This window comes from Tachypleus tridentatus, chromosome 1 (assembly GCF_004210375.1).
Source record: "Tachypleus tridentatus isolate NWPU-2018 chromosome 1, ASM421037v1, whole genome shotgun sequence".
NCBI lineage: Eukaryota > Metazoa > Arthropoda > Merostomata > Xiphosura > Limulidae > Tachypleus > Tachypleus tridentatus.
Window position 1 is genome coordinate 41,699,453 of NC_134825.1, and position 25,187 is coordinate 41,724,639.

Below are 25,187 nucleotides of genomic sequence, written 5' to 3' on the forward strand. Positions count from 1 at the left end.
TAGCACGTAAATGTTTGCTCTTCTGGGTAGTTTCAGTACTCCACTAGTTTGTGTTAAATTGTTAAACTTTGTTAAGATGGTAAAAAAAGAAACAAATTGTAATATTCAACTTTCATTTACTTATTAATATGGGAAAAGATTATTAGTCTTGGATATTTTGTTCAAAAATAATAACATTTTAGTATTTATTATATTACTAAAATACTTGTAAATTATATTTTTATGATACAGTGTTCTCAACTAAAAATAACCAGACCGTTACCATTGTCTGCTTTAGTAATAACAATATTACTGCTGAATTTAAGCATGTCTAGGCCTGTCTTCTCTACAACGCTGATGTTAAAATATTTGTGCCGAAAATCTTTTTCTAGGAATATAACACCGACATCGCCAGTATGCGTTATAACATTATTAAAGGTTAAGTTACAAAGTGTGTAAAAACAGCAAGTTTTGAGTTTTCATAGAAAGCAAACAAAAGAATAGTTTAAAAGAACATAGGCAGCAATAAAACCAATTTCTTCTCGTAGCAGAGATATCTAAAACTCCTAAATAAAACCTTTTTTTTTGTATTTATAAACACTTTATCCAAAGAATCTATAAGATTATCACTTTTTGAAACCTTTTTAAAGGTCGTAGTTCATTCAGTTTCTGAAGTTCGTTATCGATCGAAACAAAACTGAATAAAAAAATCCTTTAATCAAGCTGTAGAAGTAAAACAATGGTCATCACAAGTAGAACACTTGCCAAATAATTTGGGTAGGACCTATATCGTAATTTGGGTTTGATGTCATTTAATGTACAAACTTTCAATCATAAAATTCAATATTGAGGTTTGTTATATTAGGCTTGAAACATCAAAGGAAACAGGAAAAAAGTGTTTCAAATTTGGAAATACATTAATTATTTTCTTTCTTTTGGGCATAAACCCTTTAAACTTTCTTGTATTATAAATACTGTTTGTTTGTTTGAATTTCGCGAAAAGTTACTTGAGGGGTATCTGTGCCAGTCGTCCCTAATTTAACAGTGTTAGACTAGAGGGAAGGCTTGGGCTACTCTTTTACCAACGAATTGGCTGAAAGGGCGAGCATGTTTTGTGTGACGGGGATTCGAACCCGCGACCCTCAGATTACGAGTCGAATGTCTTAACCCACCTGGCCATGACGGGCCTGTATTCTAAATAAGTTATCTAATGAAATTCAAATACTTTAAATATAAAATATTCTCGTTTTATTTAAACTTTCAATTTTAATTTAATTTAATTTAATGCTAAATTTTTTACGTTTACTTAAAATTTCGTACTTTCTACGGCTATTACACTATGTACACAAATTATGTTCATAGATAGTATGTGTTATTTCTTAATTACTCATGTTGTAAAGGTACAGAAAATGACCATTATTCCCTTCAAACTTTGCTGTTGTGACTTGGATAATGAAATTTATAAATTAACCTATTTTCTATGTAAAAACGGACAAATTTGCACATTTTCATTCACATAAGGTCTGAATAAAACATATGAATCAAGATTTACATGTATTTATACTAAAGTTATACAAAAATGTTCAGAAGTGAGTAGTTTTTCGAGATTTGCGACTGTAATGTAAATCACTTTCATGTATCCGCCCCCAAATATAGTATCCCATCATGCTTTCGTTATACGCTCCCAGGTCACAAAAGCAAAGTTTGAAGAAAAAATAGATCTTTTCCATTTACTTTAGGCATAAGGAATTGGAAAATAACACTTTCTGCTCAGAAACAAGTAAAATTTTGTTACATACTGTTATTGAAGTTACTTAAAGTTTTGAAATACAAGATTACACTTATGTTCTTCTGGTAAAACACAATACAAAAATGTTTTCAAAACTATTTAACTGTAATAAATGTACCATTTTATTAGCACAAATTTAATATCAATTTATAATTTTTGTAATATGCCTACTTCTCAAAAACAATAATGTATGAAATTATATTAGTAAAACAACAGGTATAAAAGAAAAAGGCAAAAAAGTCATAAAAACAAAACTGATACAAACAGAGTAATAATTCTTATAGCACATTGAACTGCATGAAGTAAAAATAAATGTGACACCAAGTCAAGGATCTTTAGTTTGTTTTTGTTCAAACACATTTTTCATGTGTTTGTTTGTTTGTTTGAGTTTAATAACACTATATGATAACAACTGAAAACATGTTACTTAATGACACACTAACCAATAACAAATACATTGTTTGATGAAAAATTTTTTTTGTAACTTCAAGGAATTACTTCCATTTGTGTTTGAAATCAGCAAAGGTAGTTATTTCTGCTCATAAAGAAAAGGTAATGCTTTATCTTATTTATCTAATTATTAACTTCTGAAGTTGATTTTAACACTAGCACTGATACAGAGCAAAAGAAAAAATGACTCATCTTTTCATGCTCTCTCAGATATATCACTGGCTGGAACCTAAAATTTACAATTAAATAAAACCCATTTATTAGTAATTTGAACAGTTGACACACTACCTTTGATCATATTAAAATTAAAATAAAACTGGTCCCATGAACACAAATCCATTAACTCTCATACATATTAAACCAAGAATGGTACTTTATGTAAAACATATGTAAACAAAACAAACTATTAGTTAACATCATATACAAATCTTTATATATGTTTTAGAAAGAGCACTCTGACACTTTGTTTTTGCAGAATAATGTTATTTATGGTAAACATTCAATGAAGTTGAGTATTATATTACCAGAATAATTGTACTTCTGCTGCTGCTAATCTTTCTTTTCATTCATATTACGTATATCTTTACTACAAAAAAAACTGATACAAACATCTACAAAGATTCCAGAATGTGGCATGCAATAAAAATAACATCCACATTTACACAAACAGTGAAATAACATTTCAAAAACAATCCACAGAATTGACTTGGTTCCTTGTTTTATATATATATACTATACCCTTCACTGTTTCACTGTAAAGAGTTTCACCTTCGACTATGTGATTGCTACTCTTTATTCTCACACAAGTAAACAACACATTTTAAGCTTGTCAACAATACTTTACTTTGAAGTCTCAGTAAAAATCCTAATCTTTTTCTGCTACATGTATGCAAAATGCCCTAACTGCCCTAAATTTCAAATACTTTAAATGGAAGATTAAACATAAACCTGGTGAAACCACTGTTATTCACATTTGAAAAAAAAAAAAAGTCTCTGAAGATCATCTTAAATTACTTGAGAAACAGATACAGATAGCAGGCTTATTAAAGCATGGCTCCCAGGAACTTGAATTTCAAAAAATGTACTCTGTTACTTCATTATGGCATGTCAAAAATGTGGAAGCATTTAAAGTGTGTGTGTGCAGGTTTTTCATAAACATAAACATGTAGTTTCCATTTACTATGAACACTAATTAGTAACATAAAGTAATTATATATAAAAATAAGAACTTCATACCAACAGTACTTTGTTTACCCTCTTTAGTGAAAACAGAAAAAAAATAGGATGCAAATAAAACAAAAAGGATTCCTCGACCAATGATCTGTAATCCAAGCTTTTCATGTCAAACAGTATAGTGTAAGAAGCCTATCAAATATCAAAGCTCAAAAACTGTGTTATTTAACCTAATATACATGTCATATCTATCTTAACAACATACTTTCAGTCATCCTAAAAAAACATATAGTATATATAATAAAAAACCTTCACAATACTCACTGAATTTAAGTTTTTCCTAAAACCTTAACTTGTAAGTTTTTGTTGATATCTGTTTTCTCAGTACAAGTTTTTGATAATGTTGAGAAGTTATAATCACTAAACAGTTTGTACAAGCTAATTCCAGAGAATATTTTCCTCAAAAATTTTTTTATGATGTATCAACAATAAACCAAATAAAAGAGAATGGATGGATGAGTGGTGACAGCAGCTGAAAAGTGTATATTACTCTGATAAGTGGCACATGATTACAAAACTGATTGACATAGCAGTAGTGCGATGTGACACACAAACCTGTCATAACACTTAACAACATTTCAAATTATCAAGATTTTTAAGATTGAAAAGCTAGAAATCTCTTTGTTGTATGCTTTGAACATCAGTAACATATGTCTTATATAATCAACAGACTATACAGGTACTCTGTACATCTGCTGACAAATCACAAAAGTTTTTAAACTACAGAGTTGGTAATATTAATTTGTAACTGGTACATCGAAAATGAGAGTCCAATATAAATAAAACTAATAATTTTTGTAAATTACAACATTTTGGGTTATCAAATATTACTTGCAATAACTTGAAACTAACTGTTATGTATTAGATCATTTTGAGCCAAAGTAAAAGTATGTCAACCGTTTTGTAACACCATATTTAAATTTCAAGTAATATAAAAGTGATGAATAAAAAATTCTTATATTTTGTATTTCACAATAAAAGTAAGAGATTCAAACGTTTATTTAAAAAAAAAAAAGGAGAATGCTTTATATCAATAACATCAAAGTCTGTAAACACAAATTACGTTTGTGGTCTTAATGTCCAGTAGGTGGGGTTAGTATTACATTAAACACTACCAAATCAACACACACTGTTCAATTATCTAGTCATTGTGCCCTCTGTCAATGAAGTTGCATATTTAGTGCAAACATCTTTTTCCAAAAAATGGGAATGTCACTGAAACTTCAATAAAATACAACCAATCATGGTACTGTTTAATGATCTTAAAATAATTAATTCATCATAGGGGAAAAAAAAAACTGCATGAAGCAAAGAGAAAAAGGACAAAATATTCTTTCTTTTCTCTAACATTATTCATGATTGAATTATAAATGTAAGCCATGTCACAATGAAGTAAGATGGTTTAATTTGTAAAGCACTTATTCCTTGCAATATTAATACAGTATCAGTCTTATCTCCATAAAATGTATTGTTCAAGGTCTGTGTACTGTAATTTACCCTTAACATAACAATACAAAATTTATACCTTTAGTAACTTTCAATACATATGGTTTATTGATAAATATCAAATACTTTCATAATTTATAACATGCTCAGTAAATAATGCCAATACAGAAATATTCACAAACTTCTGCCAGAAATTTTTAATGCAACTTTATTTTGCCTATTTAATGAATATAATCTAAAATTCACTGTCTAACAAAAATTTACTACTCTTATGTATCTAGAGAAGTGCTGTATTTCCAAAACCAACATGTAAAACAATGTTAAGTCAAAATTATACCCTTTACTAGCTTTACATATAACACTATATGTAACACTACATCCTCTATTACCATTACATTATAAAACTTTCTATACAATATTCAATGTTTAATAACATTTCTTAGAACATGCAGTACATCTAAGCCTTGCTCATACATCTTACAAGTACCATTAGATCTAAAATAGGCCCTTGACTTCCTTTACATCTGACCTTATGTTTAACACATATATGCAGATACTAGTATAATTTAAAACTTTCTCTACAATATTCTACAATTAATACTAGATGTTATAATATGCATATATACAAGCCCTGCATTTACAACATTCTACTAGGATAGGCATTGCTTGTTGGCTAGTGGGTTACACTTCAGATTTGCTTGTTTGTTTTGAATTTTGTACAAAGCTAAACAAGGGCTATCTGTGCTAGCTGTCTTTAATTTAGCAGTGAAAGACTAGAAGGAAGGCAGCTAGTCATCATCATCCACCATCAACTCTTGGGCTATATTTTATCAATCAATCATGTAATTGGCCATCACCTTATAACACTTCACACAGCTGAGAGGATAAGCATATTTAATGGGACAGAGATTCAAAGCTGCAACCTTCAGATTGTGAGTCAAGCATTCTAACCACCTGGCCATGCTGGGTCTCACACTTTAGAATGGAAAGTCCAAGTTTTAAGCCTCAATCAACTGAACATCCACATGTTTAGCCGTGAACACACATTATAAGAGTAACAAACAATCCCATTATATGATTACAATGGCTAGAAAGACCTTGTGGTGGGGGTGCTACAGACTAGCTTCACTTCCTCAAGTAAACAGTTCAAAATTAGGGATAGTCTTTGTCCTGGTCATTTAGTCTTATGTATGCACAATGTGCTCTTCAAATTGAAAGTTTAAATACTCAAAACTACAACTTATATCATCAACAGGTTTATGTCTAAGCCTTACCTGTACACTATCCTACCAGTCTGAGCATGAATGATTACCCTTGCGTGTACACTATTTCACTGGTCTAAGTATAGATCTTAGATCCTACAACATGCATAGTCTAGAGGTGACCATTTTACAATAACTCTAACATTTATAAAACAAGTATACTTATAATCTTTAAAATTATTTCTTGACCTTATATATTTGTGAACAGCTGATAAAACACATAATTTCTTCTTCACACCGCGTTAGTGTAAAATTATAAGTCTGAGTTCAACAATATCATATGCTTAATAACAGGTGTTATACCAATTTGTACAGATATGTCACACTTTGTTACTAATACTGTTATTTATATCTTACATCTCATTATTAATTTGTTTTTGTATCTAAGTTTTAATGTAATTTGATTATCACTGAAAGGTTGGTTCTATATAGATACATTTAAAGTGTTGACATGCAACATTTAAATGAACATGTACAAAACATGGAGGGGTTTGGCTGCAAATTATCATGTTCAGGAACAAAAATATGGAAGTTATAATTTTAACATTTCAGATACACTGTCATTAAAAACATAACTGCTTGGTACTACACAAACCTAAAATTTTAATTGGCAAAAATTTCTCCCATTGGTATCCAAAGTGTTTTATTATGGCTAGCCTCTTTCATCAATTTCACACAGATTTCACTGGGTTTGTACCACATCTGTACGTCTATGGAACTGACCCAAGTGCGTTTGAAGTTTTGTGAAGAAGCATGCTCTACTACTGCAGCTCCATCTGGAGAACAGCCATGATACCATATTGATTGAATGTCTTGGTGCTCAGCTAAGCATCGTGCTAGATGATCTTGAGAGCCAGTAAGGATATTTATAACACCTGGTGGAACATCTGATGTATCAAAAACCTTCAATAAAAAATTTAGAAATTAATGTAAGGAAAGCTTTGGAAAATCCTAGGAGGTAATAAATCTGGTCAAAGTTGTTGTTTATGACATATCATGAGCTAAGAAATATAACAATAACCATGTTTATATTCTATAGTAAAGAAACTGTTTTCAGTACACTTCATTAATATATGGATAATGTCTGATAAAATGTGCAGCTTTTATTGATTATTCTTGCAATCTTGAGTGCATTTCTTTTACAAAAAGTATATTTAGCCACTGAGTAATCTGAAACAATCAAGATTCACAACATTTGAATAATACATATCAAATAAATATGCTGTTTCAGTACATGTTAATTAACTTTAATGTATCTTACAAGATGTTTTGTGATAACAAAGTGCTCATAGCTCCTTTACTTAGCATATTGCTTTACATCCTGATGTTTCTAAAAATATGAAAAACTGAGAAATTCCAAACTTCACATGTATTTAACACTATCTTAGGAAAAAATTTTCTTCACTTTCTTTGTACATTGTGTCCACTAGAATATTTGTACAAGTTAACCTTATACATATTTTTTTAGTAATTCTGACAGCTTACACCTGTTTGAATAGTTCAAACCTTACTCAGATTCATACCACTAGAATTTTAACCAAATAAAGCATAAACCTTTAAAAGGTAAAATAAATTATTAATTACACTGTATGTTTAACTTGCAGTTACCACCTTACAGGATTCTAAATGTTACATTCATATTTTGAAACTATTTTTTCTAAAAACATTGATAAGGTTTCTCATATCAAATTCAACATAAATAATTTGAAAATAACAAATACTGTTTTAGATGACACAGTAGTTAAGTCTGATTTCATTTACTACACACAAATACATATAGACTGAGTCAGAAATTTAAATTCAAAGTGTTTATTATGCAAGATTCCATTAAATATTTTATTTTATATCTTTAGGGAACCATTTTATATTAATTTCTCAAAACTATAAAATAAAAAATGAATATTTTTATTTTCTGCATCATTCTTACAAATGTACATGAAATACAAGTTTACAAACTTTTATTACATGTACCTCCAAATATTTTCTGGACTTCTAGACAGAAAATGTTTCAAGCATGATTTAAATGGACTACTTTCTTTGAAAGATGCTTTAAGTACAGCAACTTACTTCTACACATTTGATTTTAAAAAAAGTAGTTATTTCTTATAGTTCACTTCAAACAAGACAAAAGGATACACATATTTGTCATTATTTTATCTAAGAACTCAACAGGTTAACTTTCAAACATTTCTTGGAATACTTTTAAAATATGGCATTACTTAACTCAATAATAAATATATACTCAGTAAAATAAATTAAACCCATTATGAAACAGTGATTTTCTTAAATATTTTAAAAATCTTTAACACAAGCTTAAATTGAGTAACAGAACAAAGAAAATACTTTTTTGAAAGATAAGACATTTTTGATAAAATCATCATCCCAATAAATATCTGACATAAAAGTACTTATCATAAATTGCTATTTAAAAATCATTTAAATAAAAGCTGCTTAAAACAAATGAAAGCCTTGAATATACATATTAGTAATTCTTAAATATTAATCATCTTGAAAATACTAAGTTAGATGGTGTATTCAATATGCCACATTTCTCATGCTTTTTTCACATCTATTTTTAACTGCAATACATACACAAAAAGAATATGAATCATGAATTAAGTGAATAAGGAAGAAAAATTCACTATGTCTAAAATTTTGGGGTAACATTTTGTTACTTTGTTAACATAAATTACAGTAAGTAAAATTAATACATTTTATCTTAATAAATAAAGGAAACCATTTCTTAAAAACATTAAAACCTTAAATTAAAGTTTTGCAGCAATAAGTCTTAAAGCTTATAATGTATACAGGAACACTTTCCTCTCAAAGTTTTCAGTTAGTAAATCTGCTACAGTTTGCACCCATATCATCACTATCAACTTAATACGAAAATATGTATTAAACAGTAATACCTATCAAATATTTGTGTAATAAATATAACATCTGGGGACATCATTGTTTGTACTTGGTCAATACTTATTATGTATTAAGTACTATCAAACATAGTTTGTTAATAAGTCCCTACCCATCCATATGTTATCATGTTATATTCAGTTACACATGTATTATAAATTTTTTCTTTTTTTCAGAGAAATATGGCCGATGTAAGCCCATGTTGAGGAAAATGTCTCACAGAACATGGAGTTGCATAATATTATGCAGCGAGAATGAGAGACAGCACACAGATACACTGGATACATAAAGATATATGGATGGGTAGGGACTTACGGACTACCCTGTATATTAAATGTTATGAAACATTTTATTCATACATTATTCAGTGAAGAATAACTAACCTGATATGTGTTAAATGCTACTAAATATAATCTGTTAATATGGCACATCACTCAACAAACAACCACCACTCAGTACATATTAAGTGCTACCAAAAGGTCTGTTAATATGGCACATTACTCAGTAAAGAATAACCCACCCAATACATATTAAATGTTACCATGATCCATAGTTTGTTAATATGGCATGTTACTCAATGAACAACTGACCTGATACATATCAAGGGCTGCCAATGGTTGTTTTTCACTTGGAACAACAATAACAGAGTTTCCTCGAGCAACTGCAGAAGCAACAAGAGTCACAAATGCCAGTAGAGGGCACTCTTCAGGACAGATTATACCAATGATACCCACTGCTTCTTCTGATGTTATTACCATTCCATATAGCTGAGTTTCCTAAGAAAAGGATTGTTTCCTTCTTAGAAAGGAATGTAAATCAAATTTATATTATTTGCTATCACATAACAACTTTTCACTTACACAAAAGCTCATTATTTTAGAAACTACTATTAAAGATGTTCTACACCAATCATTACCTGCAGTATCTTTAAAATTTACTTTGTTAACAAAAATTATAGTAAGTAAAATTAATACATTTTATCTTAATAAATAAAGGAAACCATTTCTTAAAAACATTAAAACCTTAAATTAATGTTTTGCAGCAATAAGTCTTAAAATGTTAGAAACCAGGTTTCAATACCCATGTTGGGCACAGTACACATAGCCCACTGTGCAGTTTTGTGCTTAACAAGAAAATGTTTAATCTGAAAATAAAATATCAATATGTATTTGATATAAAGAGAAAGTACTATTGAAACAAGATTTTACTTTAAAAAGAAATGTGTATTTGATAAATTTTTAATTTTTTTTAGCATTTTTGATACACTCAGTTTATATGGAGTGTATTATGTGGAAAATATAAGTAGTTAATTTAGATTATTTATATTTAGTTGAAAAATAGTTTTTGTATGGTTTTGTTATAGATTCCCAGTGAAATTATATCTTGAAGAGAGTCCTATAAATTTATGAAACTAGTTAATGAAATTAATAAAATAGAAAAACATAGAATGGTCTGATATTCTAGTGTTTTGTTATTTGTATGCCCAGGCAAGTCTTATTGGCATTTTTGGTGATATATATATATCAAACATATTAAAATACATAATGCAAAATATATTTATATATTTTTAACATAAAGACAAGGGAAGCTTACAAGCAAATATGCAAGAGTCATGGGGCATCAAGTATCTCAAGATATGTTCAGTATATTCAAATAACCTGTTACACACTACATTTCAAATGACCATAATGTATTATATTTTTTCTGGTGTTGACTGTTACATTATTTAAATATTCACCTTTATAATTACCTGAAAATCAAAATATTGGATGACATTGTATTTGAAATCTTTAACACTCCTACGAAAAGTGGGGCCTAATAGTTACTCTGGGGCCTATTAGGCCCCACTTTTCGTAGGAGTGTTAAAGCTCATGGTTGCTCTAAAAAGATGAACATTTGTGAAGTTAAATTACTTGAAATTATTATATGAAGTTCAAAGTACTAGAAAAGACCTCATTCTCAGAAAAAAACATTCACTTCTTCAGAAATAAAAGCTATAATTGAAGATTTGTTTGACAGCTAGGAATTCCTAAACATGTGAATGACAGTACTCAAGCTTATTCTACCTTCTTGCTAACAGAAAGTGATTGAAAACAACTGTATTGTATTAAATATCACTCACATAGAATATCTGTATACTTTTATTATTTCTATAATGCCTGTTACTTAACCAAGAGTTGTTGCTTAAAAAATAATGCACAAACATATACCACAGTTTTAAAAGTAGCATATTCCTGGCATTGGAGCAGAAAATTATGGAGATGCAAATACTTAGACATTTAACAGTTGTATTGTTTGAATAGAAGGTACAGAATATGTAATATGCACAATACAAGTAAGTGTTTTGGTAGAACAAATATAATTTTTAATGTTTAAAATCAAGGACTGGTGTAGCTTGACATCCTCCTCCATCCCAAAGTTAGTGTTACTCAATTCTGTTTATTTACTATTAAACTTACAAAAAATGTTTAGTTAATTAATAGTTTTACATTACAGAGACTAACTGTTAACCCATTTACAAGAGTGACTGTTAAACTGTTAGTTGTTGCCATGTGTTCTGTTCACTATTAGGGATCAAACTCCATATTTTACACTTGTAGGTCTTTAAACTTACTGCTAGCCTGCCAGAGAACAATATTTAGTTCTTATAAATGATCACAATGAGTGATCATCAAATGTGTACACAAACAATGTTGTTCTATTTTCATCCAAAAACAACATTTACATCTCTAAGTGACAAGTGAATGTTTTAATTCATTTACTGGATTACCAGTAAATTAAAAGGGTTTCCTATCAAATATATACTACTAATTTAAGTGAAGTTCCAAAACTTGTCTTATCAACATAGACAATTTTTCTCGTAAATATAGAAACTACTTTTCAGATAACATGTTGTAAGCCAGTCTTACACTGGTTTCACTCAACATATAGTTGCACCACTACTTTACAACATATTGCAAGGCAGTTTTACAGTAGTTTTAATAAATATATAGTTGCACTGCTACTTCATAGAATGTTGTAAGCCAGTTATACAGAGGTTTTGATAAATATATAGGTGCACCACTACTTCACAGCATGTTGTAAGCCAAGCTAACAGTAGTTTCACTCAACATATAGATGCACACTACTTCACAGCATGTTGTAATCCAGTCTTATGCTGGTTTCACTCAACATCACACAGGATCACTGCCTGCCCACACATACTGCTCAAATACTATAGAATTTGGCAATAAAATCTTTGCAATGGATGCAGCTTTCTCACTAAGGTACAAGTGATAGAAAAATAATTTTTTGTCTGCACTGTGTATCCTAAAGCAAGTTTAACAAATATATTTTGTAACATATATAGTGCTATTTACTGACTTCAAACTGCTACATCTAACACCACGTTTTACAATTACAACACTGTATTGACAGTACACCTATGTTTTATTAAACTTTTCATGTAAAAGTATAATAAAAATAATGAATGTTTAACTGCATGTATTTGTTTAATGGTTTTAAGCATTAATTTACTGACCTACAAAAATCCAAACATGAAATAAATACAAATTAGAAAATTAAAAATTAGTGATTAGAAAGAAAAAGATTAAAGGATTTGTAACCAAGAAAACCATCTTGTATACTCAGAAAAATATTAGATTATTTTCATATAAACACAGGTAAAACCATGAATCCAATATAAATAAATTCAAGATTAGGAAAAACTAACTTATTATTTTCTCTTTTCTCATCATCACAGAAAAACTAAGTAAGTTTATGGATAAAAGTAACCTTTCACAGACACTGCTTCATAACATAAAGAAAACTACATACAAATTATACAAGACTATCTAAAGAATACAAATCCATAATTTCATTATGGCCAGTTAGTTCAACTTGTAATGCACCACTTTCCCTCTTTATAGCAGTTACAGGATAAGAAAAAAATCTCATTCTCATTTAAATGAACAACCAGCACACCATAACAACATTAATGAGTCTAGTTTAAAACTAAAAAAGCTGATAGTAAAGACCATACATACATGTGTTTCATTATTTTGTAATTATGTAAGTTTTTCAACTTGTTAAGCTTACTAATTTATAAAACAAATATCCTTAATATTATAATCAGTATCTAAGTACTGTAAGTTTTGATAAGATACAGTTATGTTATATACACATAGGGAATTTCTTACAACTTTTCACATCTTTAGTTCACTTTTATCCTAGATAACAAACAGATAACTTAATAAATTCTAACTTATCACGCATTACAATATGATCATCAGAGTCTAACTTATCACGCATTACAATATGATCATCAGACTCTAACTTATCACGCATTACAATATGATCATCAGACTCTAACTTATCACACATTACAATATGATCATCAGATATTTACTGTACAATTACTTCAAACAGATCACACATTCTAGTTTACTTTTTCTCAAGTTTAACATCATTATTCAGAGAACAAAATTGTTCTACACTTCCTATAAACCATAACCAAGGAAAGTTAAACCAGATTACTACCTTGGCAGTTCCCCCAAACTTGTCACAGCATGAAGCAAAAGTAAATAAACTTGAAACACACTGATCCACTTCTTGGAGGCATTCTTCTTTAGTTTTCCCTGACATCTCTTCTAATTGAGCCACAAAAGCATTTTTTCTTTGTTCCATGTTCTCAGCAATGTAATACAGTATCTGTGCTCGACTGTGGCCTGAACGTTTCTCCCAGCTTGTCAAAAAGGTTTTAAAATCTTTAAATTTTATTTTCAAAGCCTTTAGTAATAATCTATTACTGACTACTATGCTTACTATATTCCATATAAACTATTAAGATTTTACTAGCTTCTGCTTATGTTTAGTTTGAAACAGCTGTAATATTTGAAAAATTATGAATCAAATCTGAAAATAACAAAATATGAATATCAGGTTTGATTGGTAAACAACCCTTGTGAAAAGACAAATCAAAATAGGTAGAACATCAAATAAATGGAACTGCTTTTGCTATCCTGAGGTTGCATGATTGTTACATATTTTAAAGATAAAACTACAAAATATGTATGAACATCTATAATTTTGGTGAAAAAAGTCTAAATATTCTATAACAGAAGTTAGGCTATCGGGTAGTGGGATAGCTAGAGCACAAGTTCCAGGAAAAGACACAAACTATTAAATAATTTACTCCAAGATTTACACAGATCAATCACATGTAAGGAAGCTCACTCTATGTGAATTAAATAACACGCTATATAACATTCTGTACTGAGGTTCAATGAAATAGTTTTTAAAAGTAATAAAACATAAAAAAAACTCAGTTCCAATTAAATATTTTGTTTGCTTCTGTCAAGATAAACTTTGGTGCATTGATGAGTGATTAATTACTGATTTGTCTTTTCTAGATAATTCAAGAGTTCACCATTGATCTGTGTTGTGAAATACAGAATGCTCATTCCTTATCTGAGTAATACAAGTAACTTAAGTTTCATGGCAATAAATATTTCAGATTTTTCTGACTTGCTTTTAAGTCTAGTGAAGTATATCCTTTCTATTGTTTTACTACATTTAGTAATATTACTTTTACTTCTACTACTGAAATACTTATGAAGTTTAACTGACTTGCAAGATTACTGTACTTCAATAATATTAAAACAAAATGCATAACACATACTTTAAGATTTAAGGCAAAACAAATACTACAGTAATGACAAGTTAGTAAGCTAAACTAACAAAGGTTTTATTACAAAAAGGCTGAAAGCCATTTTACTCTAGAAAATAGGCTGATGAACATTTACTATCTTTGTCATAGATCATGTTAATGTTGAGTTTTTGAAATATCTGAATAATATAAAATCCATATACAGGGTTTAATACTTTAATGTGAATGACAATCTAGTTTCACATTACTGAATGCTTTGGTACATAATTAAATTCACATGTTTGTATATTGTAAACCAGTATTTTCATAATTTTATACCTATTTTAGTAGTTATTATTCTTACTCTTCAGTAGGAGCTCACTTCCTGGGACTATTCTCATAACCATTTTGTGCTTGTTATAGTTTTCATGCTATAACTTTTAAATCAGTAAACCCACATTCACACAATTTAGCAGATTATCACTAAACATTACAGTGCTTCAACATGCAAAAAGTCAATTTTTTTTTAAATCTTAAGGTTTACTAAACAATATTTTTCTCATGACTTTTCTCTTTTCACATGTTGCCTATCCAGTGAAAAGTAATTTTCATTTTAAAAGTACTTTTATGCATCACAAAATTCTCAAATTTCACATAAGAAATGTTTATAATGTCCAAATAGTTATCATACATTTCTTAAGAAAAATTTTCATATTTCATCTAGTATTTCACTAATGAATCTTTGTATGGGTTTGGCCAAATTGATCTATCTCATAATCACCTTATAGAATTAGGAAATAAATATAAATTATGCCTTTTTTTGTTCTGGAATGGCTACAGATTATAACATGAAAACAAATGTTTAGACTAAATAGCTTAATTCGCATAGCTTAACACATTTATATATATTTACTATATTGGCCTTTTAACCATGCAGAAATTACAATTACATGGACACATGCACTTGTGTTACCATATTCCATAATATAAAACTGTCCTTTAGTCTTTACAAAGTAACCTGTCGTGGCTGTGTTTAAGTGAATTAGTGTTTTGTAAACTAAAATCACATTTTAATTATTATACATCAACATGTATATAGAATATTACTATTAACTTATTAAAATACACAACAGTAAATAACAAGGTTAGGCAAACAATTATCTTTTCTAGTTACAATCTATGTAGTTATTTGTTGCTTGTTGTAGATTGATCAGCCTTATAAAATTTCACACCTGGAAGATGTGAAACAAACTTTTTAAAGTATTATTCTTACATTTCAAATAATTAAAAAAAACATAAATTACTATATTGATACTACAGAATTCCACTATAACTTATCAAGTTTGGTAACTAAGTTATATTTTGGTCTAAATAATTATGAAAATTCAAGCAGACTAAATACTCAACTGACCAGCTTGAAGTTTTGTATAGAAACAATAATATGATGTCATAATATTAGAAAATGGCTGAGAAGGCTACTAGGGGGCATTATGAACTTTCAATACATTATTCAGATGTCATAGACAAAAGTAAGTGTGTACAAGGGAGTGTTTACAAAAATGTAAAGAGATGAGCAGGGCTACTGTGTTTGGTTCCATATGTGAACAAAGTCTCAGCAAACAGAAAAGGTAGGAGGTTGTTATTTTAAATTCCACTTCGTTAATATTGGTAATTTAAGTGCCTAATTAGTATCAAACTGTACACATTGTATTTTAACATCACAAACATCTAATCTGAACCAATACTGTATTCAATTTACCATGTGACATGAAAACATCAGTGTTTAGGTGTTTTTTAATAGTTACTTTTAAATTAAGAAATTAACTAATGTATAGTACTAAAATTCGAATTATAATCTACAGTTTGATATCAAACTAATTTACATATATTCATAAAATAGTAGTTCAATAAAATACTGAATGCATGTCAACAAATGAATTGATTTTTGACACATGCAGAGAGGGTTAAAGGATTTAAAGTAAACTTATAAGCCCAGAAGAAGTTATTGTATGAAAACAGTAACAGAATGAAATATTGGAAAATGGAATGTACCTATGTGATTAACTGCACATTAGTTAGGTGCATGCATGATATACCCTTAGTATACAGACAGGTCAAACTGTGCATTTCACAAAGTTTGAGTGAGTTGCATTCAAAATTTAATTAAACTACTTAATTATCACAATATACAATCAAGCTTGACATCAAACCCTAGATAGTAAATCAAATTTTAATATTAAATAAATTTTAAGTTCTTAATTGTATGAGAAAATATTTAAAAAATATTGTCAAATTTCCCTAGTGTGAAAACTGAATATTCATTCTTGAGCTGTCTCCTTTTCTGGATTTTTTTTTCCACCTCCTAGGAAACTATTTTAACATAAAATATCCTCTAATTTAATCATCAATAGCCTAAAGTTTCATTTTTATATTCATCTTATGGCACTAAAGAGTAGTCAATGAAAATTCAGAAACCATTTTACGCACATATCTTTAACACGTTCTAATTTACAATTTGTGAATAGATTTTTCTGAGGCTGACTCCTATTAAATTTATAACCAAGAGAAAACATAGATTTCAAGTGATTCATTGCCACAGTTGTCATAAAACGTGGGCTTACACATAATTGACAATTCTGTTTGATATAAAAAAACAATTTCTACAAAAAGACCTAAAAAAAACAATTTCTACAAAAAGACCTAAATGTTAAATATTTTGGGCATCCAATGCTTACATACTTTGGTTGACCATTAAGACTTGCTTCTACTGCATTTCTAACATCCTTTTTTCCTGCATCTGGAACATAGGCAATCACTTTGCCTTTGGAATTATACACTGCTCGTGATGAATTCCCATCTGGTCTTTTCTGAGCTCCTCCATAATAGAGTTTGTATGTATGATCAACACTGAAAGAGAAAAACATATATATATATACACACACACATATATTGTAAGAAACTAAGTTACCCTAAAATACTTAAGAGATAAAGAGCAACTTTTAGAAATAGTTTAATGTTAATATAATCTGTCTGTAACAAAATTATCAGCACAACTTAAAATGCCCCCTTAAATAATTTACCTATTGTTTCAATTGTGTGTGCAAAGATGCATGAGGGCAATCTGCACACAGCTGTCCCTAATCTTGAACTGACAGATGGATTACACAGAAAACAATTAGTCAACAGTATCCAGTCAGCTCTTGGGCTACTGCTGTCTGAATAAATATCAGAACTTGACTATTACTCTCACAACAAACTCATGGCCAAAGTGCAGTGTATTTTTTTTGCAGTAAGGGTACATGAACCATGTATACCAACTTCAGTCTGCAGACTCTAACCACTAGATAAAAATGGTGGTAATAAGAACAAATTAAAAATTTACTCCATTCTCTGTCAACAGAAGCTTAAAAACACAACCAAAATTTGAAGTTTAGAACTAGATAATATCAACATTTCATTAAAGATGGAACGCAAATGTGAATAAAATAAATTATGGCAACATAACAGTTATAAAATATCACAAGCAAGCCACGTTATTTTACAGGTGAAAAAACACTCATTTATGGTACAATGACGAAAGTAAAAAAAAGTAAATATATTCCAGTTCTCTTATTCACTGACAAAATACTCACACACACACACATACAATTTTTGTCACAAATTTAGTACACCATCATTAATCTTCTTTACTTGTTGATGTATAAAGCTACTTAATGGGTTATCTGAACTTTGTCTATCATGGAGAATCAAACCCCAGACTGTATTATTTTATGTTCATATACTTACTTCTGACACACGAGGGCAACAATATCTTTTGGGTTCAACCAAAACCATAAAAATGACTTAAAAGTCTAGAAGTTACAAAAGCTACAATCAATAGAATTAACAATACAGTAATAATATTTGTTACACACAATACTTGTAAAAGTGTTAGGACAAGAAAATAGTTTGTCATTCTTTCCATTTTATGAGACTAATTCTTCCATGCACAAAATATAAATTTCAACACTATGGTAATGCTTCACTGATCCTTGTTGACAATTAAATGAGCCAGGGTGAAACTACTTATCATTCTTTATGATTCTCATATACTTGTACTAAGGGTATGTTAGGAGGGTTCTGTTTGAATAAACACACTGATCAAATTTAAGGTCTAAAATAACTGTCGTGATACCTCATGCAGTGTCTTAACTATATAGAAAGAAGCTAGTATATGGTAGTGGTATACACTAGAAGAAATTAATATAATAACACTCCACAAATAAACCTTAATAAAAACAGTTTACCACTATGTACTAAGTTTTGCATGAAACCATAAGGTGATGTTGATTTGATTCTCGAACAAATTACTGCAGGCTTGAAATGCTCCCCAAACATAGTCAAGTACACCCTAGATTGTGAAACTGAGATGGGTAAATTTAAAAACAGGAAAGAAAGAGGTAGAACGTCTAAACTATATGGTATTAATGTTAAGTATCTTCATTTGTGAAGTCTTCGAGACAGAACGTTGTACATCTGGAATAAGAAAGATGAAAGATACTTACTTCAGCGTAATGGACTGGGAGTGTTTTTCTTCTGAGGCAACACGAGATATTTGCAAAATAGATGGAATAATAGACCAGCACAAGTACTATCAGATACTGATCTGTAAACAGTTTGCATGTTATTGGTAAAGAATTCTACTACCAAAACCAAAATGACCCAAAACACTCATTAAACTTATACAGAAATTACTTAGCTAAAAAATAAGTTACTGAATTCATTCAAATGACACTGTGGCTCACACAGAGCCCCAATATCGACACAACTGAGCAAATCTGGGATCTGATAGATCAAAAACTTGACAAACCAAAAGTTACTTCCAAAGGCATTTTAAGGGAGTATGTTAGACATCTGAAGTAAAATCCCAAAGGACAGTTTGATTAAATGCATTGCAAGAATGCCTGAAAGAGAGTCTGCAGTTACAGCGAAAAGGAGACATATGAAATAACTGTTTGCTGCACTCAAGTATTTCAACTGATTTCCTGCTTTACTAAATATGATATTAACAAAATTCTGATATTTCACCTGTGATTTACCTTCCATCATTCTTTGAAAGTAGCCTGAAATCTAATTTTTGACTTTGTCACAAATGCATTTGCACAGTACTGTATATTTTTATGTTATTACAACTCCAAATACATGGTCTCAGTTACACATTCTAAATTAGAGAACAGCAAACAAGAATGTTAAAATGCATTGATTAATGTATTCAATAAGATAAATTAATTTATATCAGAGAAGTTACCCTAAGACTAACTGAAAACATGACAAAGGTATCACTGATCTTCCTGTTCTGGGACATTGTAATTATCCTAACCATAAGAGCACTTGCTAGCATGCAAACCTACATCATTAACATGCACCACAGAAAAAAATACCCAATAATGTACCCAATAAACACAAAATACCCATGTTTCATGAATGAAGTCTGCTTTAAAAAAATTCAGTCTTGTGATTATTACTGTGAATCATATCTCCTTTTCATAACAATCATCTCTGCATGTCATAAGTGTTAATTAACTGAAAAATTAATTTTTGTTTACTAATTTTGCCAACAGTTCATATCTGCATAACCTTTGTAGTACAATGCATATGGCAGCAAATTTGTTTGGTTTTTTGATTTATTCTTTTCTTTTGATGATACATATTAATCTAAGTTTTTTTTTGTTTTAATGCATTATACATATACATATCTAAACATATACTGAACTCAGTTTCATTTCAGTCTCTTTCTTAATTTTTTATTTATTACATTTGACAATTTAGTTTACATATTTACAACAAACTTCTGATAGCAGTATTTATATACCTTGTTGTATAAGTGCATCATATACATTAAGTGTTAACACAATAAAGTACAGACCTGGTTTTATTCATATTCATTCCTTAATGTTTCCTTAGGGAAAGTTATGTTATTAAAAGTTTTTTTTACCAAATAAGTGAATGTGATACAAGTTTTAAATTTTAAACTTATAGACTACTTGAAGTATATTAAAAACTCCTAGGTTTTTAATTTGAGGAAACACTTATTTGCTTAATAAGCATGAACAATCACAGAAATTGCACACTTTCTCTCTGCCACTCCTGTTTGAGATTGCATGAATTTATATTGTATAATGTCAAATTTCACCTTTGAAAACCAAGAAAATCCTTCTTTCTCAGGTCTAGAATGATCAATGATCCAGATGATTTTTTGTGGCTTGATGAGGAATCTCACCTTAAACATACCCATCAAATGTAGTACAAGTGTGATCACATTTTACAGGATTATTAACCTGTATATGATTATTCACGTATCTTGATTTGTAACAAAGTACTTGAGTAGTTATAGATACAGCATTTAAGACTCAAACATTATTGTAAACTGGGGTTCTAGATTCTTTAAAAACTTTTAAAAATTTGAACCTTATTGTTTAAATTTTATAAAAGTTTTAAGACATTTAAACACTATATGAATTTGAAAAAACAATATTAAGGAAGTACTATTATTATCTTGTACAAACAGTTTTATATATGTGCAAAGTTACCATGTACAGGTGTGATAATGGCTTGCTCTGATTTGACAGTGAGGATTAAACATATTATTACAAAAAATAAGCTTGTGCTGCCAGTATTAATTTGGATAATTGTTTATTTGCCTATCCCAACAAATATTTTATTTCTATTAAAAAACTTATTTGCCTTTGAGAATATATTACCCACTGATTTTCAAGCATTTCCCTTAGTCTTTTGTACAGTGCTTGGTTTAAACTTTGCTATGGTGCCACATCAAGTTGTTTGATCATTTACTAAGGAAACAAAGCTTTGAAAACAAATAAAAAAGAAAGATTAATATAACTGTATAGAGTAAGAATTAGGCTACAATGTAATACTGGAGCAAATATAATGGTTTACAATTGTTTTTTGTAGTTTCTGTAAATGTTATTTTCAGTTTCTTTCATATGTGAATTGTGAAACTGTTTTTTGGCAAAATGGTTGAAAGCAATTACAAAAGTAGCACACATTCTTTTTCTTTATTTTTGTTTTTTAAGTATGGAGGCAGGGGTAAGAGCATGTACTAATTGATCAATTGAATTTGAATAAATTTGTGTGGAGGTTAGGGGATGTTCAAATTAATTAACTCAATGTAAACAATCAATGAGACTTTCAGTTAATTAGCAAATACCATTAATTGCCCAGATCTACTTAAGAAGGAGAGTTTCATATTGAATAAAACAAACCCATATGTACTAGTAGGAATGGAAAAATAACACTTATATTATTTCTCTTTAAAATAAAGCAAAACAAAAACACCATGAAGTCTATTTTAAGGTTTATAAACCATTATTTAGATGTTTGTAGTGAAGGATATTAAATGTAAAAACAAGACAACCCACATGCAATATCAGATATGCCTGTGAACAAACTTACCCCATCTTAACAGTAGCTTCATCAGATTGAAATGATGGTAGTAAATCTTTACTTATAGATGCCTGGCCAAATTTCTGGTGAACTTGTCCTCCATTATTAAAACTGAATTGCCAGTTTGGTTTCATGAACTCCATTAATCCCTTAAACACAGACAAGTAATCAGTCTTCCTATTAGACATTATTAACTTTATCAAACAATTTCTAAAAACTTGAATGATTATTCTTTGAAACAGAGTTATTAAGTTTTATTCTTCCTATAAACAAATTCACAATTTAAAAAATTTACTATCTCAAAACATAAACTTCATCCATCATAGGCAGATAAAGTCAATCAAGTAGTTTTTTTCATTATGTTCTAAATAAAAAAATTGTCAACTGTTCTATTGGCATACACATATACCCCTTTAGAAAATGACATTGGTCCACCATGAATGGCCTAAAACTGTTTAAATGCATACACACAGAACCATTTTGTCACACAATCATGAGACAATATATGTTAACACCAATTATAAAAGCTATTGATTCATGAGAAATGTTAAGTTCCTAAATATGTAATAAAATGTACCAAAAATAATTTTTGCAATAAGTACAGCATTACTACATGTGTAGAAAGTTACAATCTGTTAGGCATGTGCTTCACACTTTAAATGAAAGTACATGTTTTTTCCTGCAATCAATTTGGTTAAATATGAAATGCATACCTCTATTCCTCCTGTTCGACTATACCCACTCTCTCTACAACCTCCAAATCCAGCTGCAGCATCAAGTATGTTTTGACTATTGATCCACACAGTTCCAACCTTAAGATAACATGAAACTTCTAAAGCAAGAGATATATTTTCTGTCCACACACTTGCTGAAAGGCCAGACAAACTATTATTTGCAAGGGTAATAGCTTCTTTTGGTGTTCTAAAAGGAAGCAGGAAGAGAATTGGACCTGGAACAAACTGACAAACAGACTTCATTAGAAAAATAAAGATAAAGTAATGTTATAAAACTATTGTTATTATACAAATAGTTGTGTATTACTATATTCAAAGAAGAAACAGCAACAGCCAATTACAATTTCCATAAAACAATGGCAGTTTAAACATTTTCCATCTTAATTTCTAAATGAGTATTTAATTGTTAGGAAGTAATAGGAGATTTTTTACAGTAATCTCTGAGCTAATATAAAAATATTGCAGTGTTCCTTAACAAAAGAAAAGAAAAGAAAAGTTCTGTTTTTCACCTTATCTATTGACAAAGTCATGAGAGGGATTGGGATGTCTACTAGAAATAATTTATCAGCCAGGTAGTAGCATTACATATGAATGGAGGCACATACTGTACATTGAAGTAGTATTTTAAATATTTCCTCAATAGGTTAATCAGAACTTTACAATATCCATGTAATGACTGACTTACAAGTTCTGTGAATGTCTCTAAATATTATAGGAAAAAGTTTGAATTTCTTGTTCTTCTCTTTCTTTTTTATAACACAATAACTTAAAACCAAAACAATGGTATCAATCACTTTCACAGAGGTGACATAGTTTCAAACAAAACATTCACTTTTATAAGTATTAAAGTAAAAAATAAAAATTATAATTCTAGTGTAAACAATATTATCATTACCCCTTCAACTTGAAGCCCTGTAATGTTTACGGATAATCTGTAAAATGTCATTAAGATATCCATAAATTTTAACCCTATCTACCCAGGTTTTTTTTATTGTACATGACACAAAGATTTAGTGTCTTATAAACTTTTTTATGTTATACCAATTAGAATATCAGAAAATCTTAAATAATAATATATATTTTGATAGCATATACGTTTTAAGTTCTTAATTGTATAACATGATATTTAAAAAATTTTGAAATTCCCCTAATGTGACAAATTTTCTCTTAGCATGTCATCATCCCAAATGTATCCATTACCCCTTAATAAAGTATGAAATTAAAGGTAAATTACTCTATAAAATTGTCATTGGTCAGATAAACCACATTTATTATAGTCTTCAACTTCATTTGGTCACAGAGAAATCGAACTGAAAATTAGAATCCTCCTGCCACACCCACCCGTCACATCCTCTCTTTAATAATTCATTAATAGTTTACTCTTAAGTTTAATTATATATTACCTGCATGTTTCATCTATCAAATGACATGCTGTACAACACTATGTTCTGAATCATTAAGTGTCAATTTCACTCAGAGTAAAAAATGCATTCCTGTGAGAAAGTTAATGACTAGCTTGAATAAATCTGTAATGACTATTATCACAGAGTTAGGAAGGCAACAACTTTTTGAGAGGTAATGGAATGTGTTTCCTTTTTACATGTTATTAGTCTGTATTGTTTAAAGCATCATTTAATTAAATACTAATTTTTAACTGCAATACTATGAGTAGTATAAAAAATTAGGGTTAACTCTCTTCGACAATGAGTAAGCAAAAAAGAAGATTCAATAAACATTTCATTTCTTGTTTATTCTTTAAGTATAATTACAAAAGCAACTAAAATGTAAAATTTAGGATACTTTTAGGTCAGTTAAGATAGGATTAAGTAAAATAAAATAATAAAAATGTTTCATGAGACACAAACATGAGTTGCATGTACTAGTTGTACCGTTTTTATTCGTTTATAAGACGATTCCCTTATAAGACGGGTCCCAACTTCACCTGAGAGATTGTCGATATTCTGTTTAGACTCGTTTATAAGACGAAGGAAGGAAAGCAGGTAACGAGAGAAAAGTGAAAAAAATGGAAATTAATAGAAACCTAATTTTGGGTTTCGTATACGATATTTCGATTTCAGATTAGAAGGAGAAAAATAGAAGAGATAGAAAAGTGAAAATAAATGAATACAGCAAGCTAGTACCGAGAAGCAGCCAAGGTAGCACCCAAGTGTTCGGGAAGAAACCGACAAGATGCATTGTGCTTACCGGTATGACGTTATAGGGAAAAACGAAGTCCCGCGCGCCCTTCAACGAACGATGCGCTGACTCACAATCACAGATCTAATAATAACAAGATAGCTCACTTCCCTATT

At 29.5% G+C, this 25,187-nt stretch overlaps 1 protein-coding gene across 3 annotated transcripts in view; it reads right to left on the minus strand.

Annotated features, from left to right (window-relative positions):
* Positions 1-1,864: 1,864 nt before the first annotated feature.
* Positions 1,865-25,187, minus strand: part of LOC143246908 (aldehyde dehydrogenase family 16 member A1-like) — a 43,709-nt gene continuing 20,386 nt past the window's right edge. The window contains exons 8-13 of one of the 3 annotated variants that reach the window (XR_013026232.1): positions 22,855-23,100; positions 22,151-22,290; positions 17,438-17,605; positions 13,591-13,795; positions 9,663-9,867; positions 1,865-7,062 (exon numbers count right to left, since the gene is read on the minus strand). Coding sequence is in view for 1 of the 3 variants with exons in the window: in XM_076494171.1 (XP_076350286.1) it covers positions 6,763-7,062; positions 9,663-9,848; positions 13,591-13,795; positions 17,438-17,605; positions 22,151-22,290; positions 22,855-23,100 (1,245 nt within the window). In the remaining 2 variants the exon portion in view is untranslated. Of the gene's footprint in view, positions 7,063-9,662; positions 9,871-13,590; positions 13,796-17,437; positions 17,606-22,150; positions 22,291-22,854; positions 23,101-25,187 lie in introns of all 3 variants that reach the window. The other 2 variants (XR_013026231.1, XM_076494171.1) reach the window with 2 other exon arrangements.